This window comes from Myodes glareolus, chromosome 8 (assembly GCF_982192425.1).
Source record: "Myodes glareolus chromosome 8, mMyoGla1.1, whole genome shotgun sequence".
NCBI classification, from domain to species: Eukaryota; Metazoa; Chordata; class Mammalia; order Rodentia; family Cricetidae; genus Myodes; species Myodes glareolus.
In genome coordinates this window covers 89,270,248-89,280,304 of record NC_142033.1, presented here as the reverse complement: position 1 = coordinate 89,280,304, position 10,057 = coordinate 89,270,248, and the positions used below count along the sequence as shown (strand labels likewise).

The 10,057-nt window shown below is 44.0% G+C and overlaps 1 protein-coding gene across 1 annotated transcript in view; it reads left to right on the top strand.

Annotated features, from left to right (window-relative positions):
* The first annotated feature begins 320 nt into the window (after positions 1-320).
* Actr2 (actin related protein 2) overlaps positions 321-10,057 on the top strand; it is a 42,296-nt gene continuing 32,559 nt past the window's right edge. The window contains exon 1 of the mRNA XM_085692249.2: positions 321-470. Within this exon, the coding sequence (XP_085548375.1) occupies positions 423-470 (48 nt within the window). The 5' untranslated portion in view covers positions 321-422. The remainder of the gene's footprint in view (positions 471-10,057) is intronic.

Sequence of the window (10,057 nt, the reverse complement as noted above, 5' to 3'; positions counted from 1 at the left end):
ACGCGAGGCTGAAAACAGGTATAGGTGTATCCGGCAAGGCCTAGGAGCGGTGACACATCCCGCCTCGGGAGTTCCAGGTGGCTTTCGGGCTTCCCAGCCGGCTGCTCCACCCCGCTCCGCGGCACACCTGCGCTCCATCACCGGCCCGCCTCGGCGACAGCCAGCCAGGCCGCGCCCTTAGTGCCGAGACACCTGGGACCCGGCCACCGCCCCGCACGCCGGGCGCAGGGCCGGATGCGAGCGCGGCGAGAGGGCGCGCCGGCTCCGGCCGATTCTCATTGGCCTTCTCGGTTGCCAGTCGCCGCTCGCTGGGCGCGGCTGCCGGGCGGCGACTTCCGGCTTGGGCGGAGCGAAGGGCCGAGGGCGGGGCCTCGCGGAGGAGGAAGCAGGCCAAGCCGGGCGGCGGCTCTCCAGGGCGAACCATGGACAGCCAGGGCAGGAAGGTGGTGGTGTGCGACAACGGCACTGGGGTAAGAGCTGACTGGGCGGCCGCGTAGATGTGCGGGGTGCGCGTGGACCCTCGGCTGCGGGGCTGCGCAGCGGGGGCACGGGCAGGCGCGCGGGCGGGTTCTCGGGGGAGGGGGGGGGGACGCCGGCGGGGGCGCGGGCGGTCGGGCGGCTCTCGGGGGTGGTGGCCGGGGGCAAGGTTGCCCTTAGTGCAGCCGAAGGCGGCGAGGCCGTTTCCCCCACGCCCCCGAGCATCCGCCGGCGCCCCGTGTCCCGAGAACCGTGATCCTGTGTGGGTCTGGGTGGCGGTGGGCCCGGTTCCTGGGTGCCGAGGAGGTCTCCATTTCCGAGCCTCGTCTGTCTTTCAGACAAGATCCAGCGGCCTTCCTCTTCCTGTGTAGCTGAAGATGCCGAATGCGAGGCAGGAAACGGGTTCCGCAGAAAAAAGGGGAAGTACTGTCAGGCCCTGAGCCGCGGCCCTAGCCCTCGGCTTCCCGTCTGCCCCCGGAGAGTGTGTGGGCTGCCCCTGCCGCCCGTGGGTTTTGAGGGACGGTCGGCAGCTCCTTCTTCACCTTTTGCTCTGCATGCAGCCTCTCCTAGATCGTCGACTTTATGGGAAGACTTAGACCTAGGACCTCTCCAGTTAATTCTAGTGAGAAGTGGATTAGTCCCTTCCTTCCTATATATTTTTTCTTTTTAAGTGCAGGATACAAACTTAAAGACTCTAAAATTGTCAAAATCAGACTAAATCACTGATTTGAAAACTATTTGCAAGTGATTTCCTTCTATCCCCATTAAAAGGCCTCAAAGACCCAATTTTGAAGATGAAAATGTTTCTTTTGAATGAATTCTTTAGTGATTTATAACTATTTTAGTGTTGCAACATTTTGTGACATTTCATTTCTCCTTTGCCACAAATGTGACATACAAATTAAAGATTTTCTTGAGTTATCACTTTGGAAGTCAGGTTGTTGAGGGGGGAAAGGACCTGGTATTCACTGCCATTCTTTGACAATTATTGTACCAGCTTCTTTTAAGCTAAGTTAAAATTGGACTAGAATATCGTAATTCAGAAGGACAGCCTTGCCACTGCTGTGGTGATATGCCTAAGATTTAGTAGCGGAAAAGTTTTTAAGCAAACTCACTTATGTGTGTTCATTACAGATATTTATGTTTACAGACTTCATGTAGGTGCAAAAAATGCACCTCATTTTTTGAGATAAAGGATAAAGCAGTGAGGAAAGCTAGATAGTATTCTACCCAGCTTCTAATAAAGCTTCTAAATTATCAGGAGAAAAAATTTTTAAACAAAGCATGTATTGTTGCGCTATATTTACACTAAACTATAAACATTTAAACTTTCCTAAGAGTCTTATAAAAGTGCTTGTTAAAAAAAATGTGACTTTAGAACCAAAGAGATGGCCCAGCAGTTAAGAGTACTTGTTCTTGGAGAAGACCCAAGTTTGACTCCCAGCATCTGCACGGCGGTTTACAGCCATCTGTAACTTAAGTTCCAGAGCATCTAATGCCCTCTTCTGGCTTCTGTGGGTACCAGGCACACATGTGGTACACATACAAATAAGCCAGTTAAACACACATACAACTAAAATAGAACTAAGTCTTTAAAATGTTGTTAAAAAGACTGCAGTGGTGCATAGTCTTTTAGGCCAGCACTTGGGAGGCAGAGACGGGCAGATCCCCGTTTCTACATAGTGAGACGCCCGTTGTCATCTTCCTAAATCCAATTCTTAGGGCACAAAGATCAGTTACTTTGGCATAAATGAAAGGAATTGATTCAAACAAAAGGTTTTGTTTTGATATTACTCTTGTAGTTATATATAAACTATCCATAGTTTTTGTAGATATTGGTGGCTGTGAATGAAATAGCTCTGGTAATCTTATATACTCATATATAGCCCTGACTTAAATCATGTCTCTGTTAGGAAAGTTGTGGTGTTTCTAAAAAATATTTGAGGACTAAGAGCTGCTTAGAGTCTGTGTTTTGTTTCTTAGCTACTTATTCTTCTGAAGTCATCTTGGTGCTTTGTATGTAGCAGTGGACAACAAAATACCTTGTTGTCTCAATCAAGGTGAAAGATGAGGACCAATGCCCCGTGTCCTCTGATGTCCAATGGGTACCATAGCATGCATTCACCTGCACTCTTATACATGAACCCTCATACACACTCATGGACCGGAGACTGGAGATATTAGTTCATAAGGTAGAGTGCTTGCCTGATGTTTGAGAAACCAGGGGGTCCTTCTCCAGCACTACACAAACCAAATGTGGCATGTACCTATAATCCCTGTACATGGGAGATAGTTGCAGAAGAATCAATGGTGGCTTCATTTATCTTTTGTATACTGTAGATTTTAAAATGTGGACTATTTGAGAGGTTGATTTTTTTTTTTAAATGATGCTGGGATTGAACCCAAGGATTTAGACACAGGAGGTCAATGCTCTTTCCGAGGTGTATCCCCCAACCCTGAGAAGTTAAATTAAAAAAAAAATTAAGATTTGTTATATTTTTGTGTGTGTAGGTGTTTTGACAACATGTCTGTATGTGCACCATATGTGAGCCTGATACTTGAGGAGGTTGGATCCTCTGATACGGGATGATTGTGAGGCGCCCTGTATGTACTGGGAATCAAACCTAGATCCTTTGCAAGATCAAGTGCTCTTAACCACATCTCTCTAGCCCCAAGAGATGTTAAAATTTTTAATCCCTCTCGCAGGCCCATAATTGGATTCTGGAAGTGTAGGTGTGTTCTTTTGATCACATGCTAGATGGTAGACCTGCTCTATTTTCCATTACCCACGAGACTCTTGTTGCAGTAGCCCAGAGAAAGGAACTTCTTTCTAGAATAGGGCTTCTAAAAGTAGCCATTTAGGCAAAAGTCAGGATACCTCTTTAGCTGTGAATTTTTATTCTTTTCAGATTGAGTCCAAGTTCCTGGTGTTAATATATAATGTTACCAAACTTCAATATAAACTCACCAACAGTGACTGCATTCACCAACAAAATGCAGATCTCCAAAGTGACTGCCATATTGTTGGCACAATGCTTAATAAAGTTTAATGGTTGTACTTAGACATTTATAGTGCTAGAGGAATGTTATACTTAAAATTAACATTTGTGATTGATTATAATCTATCAGGCTTCTGCTAATTTATATGTTTAATTTAGGAATATTTTAAGTAAAAACAAAACAACTTGAGTTTTACCTTGTGAAAGGCAATGGCCTAATAGGACAACCGTTGGCCTCAAATACAAACACCACCAATTATTAACGGGAAAAATACAAAATGAATGAGCTCAAATGAGAGTTTAGAAATCCCAGTGAGTGTAATGGAGCATGCCTGCAATTCCAGTGCTTGGGGTGGAGAGGCAGAAGGATGAGGAATTCAAGATCAGCCTGGGCTATGTGAGGCCTTGTCTCAAAAGACAAGAAAATCCTGCTGGCTGCCACTAAAGCAGGAAAATCACAAATTCAAGGCTAGCCCAGTCTACATAGTGATACCCGGTCTTCAGAGGCCCAGGAATAATTGCACAAGAGGTGGTGGAAGGAAGAGCCCGAGGCAGTGGGTCACCACAAGAAACAATACTCCTGGACACTCGGACCTCAGCAGTTGTGACAGCACAAATAAGGCCAGATTCTTGCATGGAGGGGATGCTAATTTCCCGAAGTCCCACCCCAAGGCAAGGAGATGTTGGGAATTTTTAGCTGCTGTGGTGGGGAGAGAGTCGGACCATTTTCTCTAATAATGTAGCACCTGATAAGTTGGCCACATTCTTATGGAAGGCTGTATATCCAAGAATAATTGAACATACTTGCCTTGGTGGAAAAAAAGATAAAGTTGAGTGGGAAGGGAAGGGGATGTGGATCTGAGACAGAGTTGGGGGCAGCAGGGTGAATATGATCAAAACATGTTCAGAATTCTCAAAAAACTAATAAAATATTTAAAAATAAATAAATGTTTTTGGATCTTTTTGTTTTGTTTTTAGAGCAGGGTTTCTCTGTGTTGCCCTGGTTGTCCTGGAGCTTGCTCTGTAGACCAGGCTGGCCTCAAACTCACAGAGGTCTGCCTGCCTCTGCCTTCTGAGAACTGGGATTAAAGGGGTGTGCCCAGCTTTGAATCTTTTTTATTTAAAGAAAAAGTTGCTTTGATATCAAATGTAGACAGGTCTTTTGTTGATTTTGCCTTAAGGAACAGTGTACCTCTTACCAATTGATGACTCAGCAGGAAGTAGAGAGCCTGTTCAAACCACAGCGCTACAAGGAAGAAACTATATATGGTAAAATCTGCTTCTTAAACACAGCCTGTGCACATAGAACTAAGTAACCAGTCTTAAACTGATCGACATGCAGGAGAAATGTCAGTGATTAAAATGATACCAAGAGAGGTAGCAAGAAAGAATATTTTCCTTCTATTTTGTTATATCATGATCCTTGAAAAGAATGTTTTGAGTTTAGCTTGCCTATTAATTTCATGTTGCTGAATTGGATTATTTTGATATTTTTGGAGCTTAATGCATTCAGATTTGAAATAATGTGAAATACTATGGTTTTTACTATTCTATAAGGAATTCATAACTTATAGAAATGCTGGCACTGGATTCTAAGACAGCATCTGCTTCCACCAAGCTACTGTTTAGACAGGTTAAGAGTAGGTAGATGCTGTTGGTGTTTGTTTTTGAAAGAAGGATCTGGGCTGGCCTCTAGTTTACCACGTAACTGAGACAACCTTGAACTTCTGATCCTCCACCTCCATCTCTCATGTGCCACCATGCTTGCGTGAGCACTCTATGAGCTACATTCCCACCCCCAGAATAGTTTCTTATTAAGTACTTACTTTTTTTTTTTTCGTATTTATAGTAGCTTTAATTTGAAGTCTACTTTTCTTCCTCCTCCTGTGTTTGGTAAAGCAGTGCTAGTAGCTGATAATTGTTTGTCTCTGTGGCTTCAGGATCTCAATTTGTGTCTTCTGGGCTACTTGGAAAATGTTTTTCCACTTAAAATATACTCAAGAACTTTAAGGGCCCTTGAACTGATCATCAGTTGAAGGTATTTGTTGCCAAGCCTGAGATTGATTCCTGAGACCCACATAGAGAAGGGGAACAATGTATGGACACACACAGTTTTTAAAATGCAGTTTAAAATTTTAAGAAATTGTTATTATTTTAAAAAATTGTTTTATGTTTATGGGTGTCACTGGCATGCCTGATGCCAATGGAGGCCAGAAGAGATCTCCTGGAACTGAAGTTACAGACATGGGTGCTGGGAATTGAACCCTAGTCCTCTAGGAAAAGCAGCTGGTGCTTTTTTTTCTTTAGCTGCATTTATTTTATGCTGAATTTATGCCCATGCTCTATTAAGAGATACCAACATTTAGAAATGTAATGATTTATTTAGGAGACGAATGAGATTTTGCACTCATGCCCACGCACATACCCACCCACCCAGGGGTAGGGTGAGGTGATAACTCAAGTTGGCCTTGAACTTGCAGTCTTTCTGGGAGAAGAATGAGATTACACACACACACACACAGGGTGATAGCTCAGGTTGGCCTTGAACTTGCAGTCTTTCTGCCTCAGCCTCCAGAGTATTAGGACTCTGAATGTGGTACTACATACACCCAGCAAGATGCTATTTTCTTTGCTCTGAAGTAGTTGTTCCCGAAAGTCTTTCTAGGTCACATTAATCAATTATTTGAGATGACATTGCGGGAACATGAATTAGTGTTCCTGAATTCTGCTTAACATTCCTTTGGGATTGAACGTATACTCTCAGTTTCACTTCTTGGCCTCTGTCAGATGGCCAAGTACGGTTTCTGATGACATATGACTTCAAAGGTAACCCAAGAGGAATTGTATTTTTATTTAAGACAAAGGGCTCACTATGAATAAAGCTTTGCTTGGCCTGGCATTCACTATGTAGCTCAGGCTGGCCTGAGACTCATGGCTCTCTTAAGTGCTGGGATTACAAATATGTGCCATTGTGCCAGGCCTCCCTAGCCTTATTCCCTAGGGAAAGGTGAGTGTGCTCAGTTTATTACTGTGAGCATCAGCTTATATGGGTTAAGTGTCATCGTGTGATGTGGGGGTACCTCCAGCCAATGAGAGACAGCCAAGCCCTCTCTCTGGCTGGAGGGGCGGCTACCTAGGTTTTGCTGTTTCACACCCCCCTGCCCCTTGATAGCTTTAAGACTGTCTTTCGAACTCGAGCCAGGCTTTTATCTGTCCTACAGGCCTCTAGGTTCAGGCCCTGAGATAATTTTGGCCGAACACCATTACACCAACTTGAACAATAATATGCTTTAGAAATGTGTAGCTAGACCTAGAGAATGCCTGACAGTGAACTAGCTAGGATTAAACTTTGTGAGTTTGGAATAAAACTCATGAATAGTTTGTTTTACGTAGGTTTTGAAAGTAAATATAAATGGATGGTAGGGATTAAGGAGGTGCTGAGGATCTGAAATTCTTAGTTTCAGACATTTTTCATGATTACTTTTAGCCACTTTAAATCATAATTTTAACATTTTTGTAAGGTTCTGTTTAAAAAGACAAAATTCTGGATAGCAAAATGTTCTAGGGAAGCTATTTATAATTTAATGGGATTCATCATTTCCAAAAGGGCTGCTATAGAGACAGTGAAGATGTTCATACATTATTTTGGCTCATAGTTGAGAAGGAAATTCTGCCCATTCTGTATGATGGCAGGGTTAGTTTGTGTTTATAGGAATGTGAGGTGCTTGCTCACATTTTGGTAGACCAGGAAATGGGGGAAGAGAGAGAGATGGCCAGAAGTGGGTCTGAGCTCTAACCGCTAAGACCTGCCTCTCATAACCCACTTCCTTTCTCGGTCCTACCTTAAAGAGTACGTCTACCTAAGAACAGCACCTCCAGCTGGAAACCAAGTGTTCAACCACATGAGCCCGTAGAGGGAGTCCGTCCTCAAATCATAACATCCTCCTAGCCTGAAAGTTTTACTTGTCGTTTCCTCTCAATGTCTGCTCATTTTCAGTCTTTTATTTTCTCACTTGAGACAGGGTTTCTCTGTGTAGTAGTCTTGGGTGTCCTGGAACTCGCTCTGTAGACCAGGCTGGCCTCGAACTCACAGATCTGCCTGCCTCTATCTCCCAAGTGCTGGGATTAAAAGCGTACGCTACCACCACCTGGCCCATTTTCAATTTACTGAGCCCTAGCTGACTTGGAGATTGCTGTGTTGACCAGGGTGGCCTTGAACTTGTACTAGTTTCAGTAGTTCCCGTCTCTGCTTCCTTTGTACTTAGATTGCAGGCATGCATTGCCATACCTTGGTGCAATATATGCTCTTGAAAAATATATCAAGGGCTGTAGCTCAGAGGTGGAGCATATTTGCCTAACATGTCTAAGATCCTATATCTCAAAAAAAAGCTTCTCAGAAAGAAGCTGGGTAGTGGTGGTGGCACACACCTTTAATCTCAGCACTTGGGAGGAAGGGGCAGGTTCTCTGAGTTTGAGGCCAACCTGGTCTAGAGTGAGTTTCAGGACAGGCTCCAAAGGAACACAGAAAAACCCTCTTGAGAAACCAAGAGAAAGAGACCTTTGCCAGGCATGGTGGCACATGCCTGTAATCACAGCACATGAATCCCCATATCCAACTTTCCATTTTAGGTTTTACTGTGGTTACTAATTCTCCTAGATTGCAAAGTTTCTTACATGTAAAATGAAAGAATTATTAGAATCACTGATATACTCCTTGGAGAAGGTCCCTACTTAAATATAAAATGGTTACCTGGTGTTACCAAATATTAAAATGAAAATAGCTAACATGACAATTTTATATATGAAAATACACATGTTAGTCCATATATCAATTTGGTTTTTTTCATTTTTGGAAGATGGGGTTGCTTAAATGAATGGATATTTAAAAGCCTGGTTTCGGGCTGGAGATGTTGCTCAGTGGTCAGAACACATGCCTAGGGCTGGAGAGGTTGCCTGCTCTTCCAGAGGTCCTGAGTTCAATTCCCAGCAACCACATGGTGGCTCACAACCATCTGTAATAAGATCTGGTGCCTTCTTCTGGCCTGCAGACAGACATACATGCAAGTAGAACACAGAATAAATAAATTAAAACACACACATGCACACACACATGCACGCACACACACGAGACCCTCTGTTCTATCCCTAGCACTTCAAGAAAGTAAAACAAATCAACATTTTAGGGGTTAGAGAAATGGCTTAGCAGTTAAAAAACTCTGGTTGCTTTCCCAGAGGACCCAGGTTCAATTTCCAGCACCCACACAGCAGCTTGCAACAACCGTCCAGGGGATTTGACACTCATACAGATACATCTTCATCAAGACACTAGTGCATGTGGAATAAAAATAATTTTTTTTAAAAGCCTGGTTTCAAATCAAAGATACTTTTGTTGTTTCTTTTATTTTTGTTTTTTGAGACAGGGTTTCTCTGTGTACCCCTTGCTGTCCTGGAACTCATTTTGTAGACCAGGCTGGCCTGAAACTCAGAGATCCACCTGCCTCTGCCTCCTGAATGCTGGAATTAAAGGTGTGTACTACCACTGCCGGGCTGAATCGAAGCTTTTATTATGTTCATTTTCTATCATTTCTCTTTTAAAAATTACTTAGAATTTGTTGAGTGAATGTGTCTATTCCCAAGTAGTTCTGAGTGAGCACTGTGTGCTGCAGCTGCTTTCAGGCGTCAGGCTCCAGCATGAACCACCAGTTTAGCTCCCTGCTTGAGCACTTCACCCTCTGGAGACACTTAGGAAGTAGTTACCCCAAAACTAAATATGAACTCTGTTCTAGGTAGTGGATTGCTTTGTTGTTGTTGTTGTTGTTTTATTTTGGTTTTAGTTTTTAAAGACAGGGTTTTTCTGTAGCTTTGGAACCTGTCCTGGAACTTGCTCTGTATACCAGGCTGGCCTTGAATCACAGAGATCAACCTGTCTCTGCCTCCCAAGTGCTGGGATTAAAGGCGTGTGCCACCACTGCCCGCCTGGCTGTTCTAAATAATTTTATGTCAGTTTGACACAAGCTAGTCAGCTGAGAGAAGGGACTCTCAGTTAAGAAAATGCCTCTAGCTGGGCAGTGGTGGTGCATATCTTTAATCCCAACACTCAGGAGTTAGAGGAGGGTGGATTTCTATGAGTTCAGGGCCAGCCTGGTCTACAGAGCAAATTCCAGGATAGCCAGGTCTACACAGAGAAACCCTGTCTCAAAGCAAACAAGGAAAAAAATGCCTCTATAAGATTGGGCTGTGGGCAGCAAGCCTGTGGGACATTTTCGTAATTAGAGATTGATGGGGGAAGGCCTAGTGTGTGGTGTCACCCCTGAACTGGTGATCCTGGGTTCTCTAAAAAAGCAGCTGAGCAAGCCAGTATCAGCACTCCTCCATGGTCTACATCAGCTCTGGCCTCCAGGTCCCAGTCCTCTTTGAGTGCCTGTCCTGACTTCCTTCAGTGATGGACTCTGATGTGGAAGTGTGAGCCTTTGCTCCTCCAGTTACTTTGGTCATGGTGTTTTATCACAGCAATAATAACCCTAATGAATACAAGGTTTGGAAGGACTTGGTGCCCTGGGAGAATAAGAGATGATGCTAAG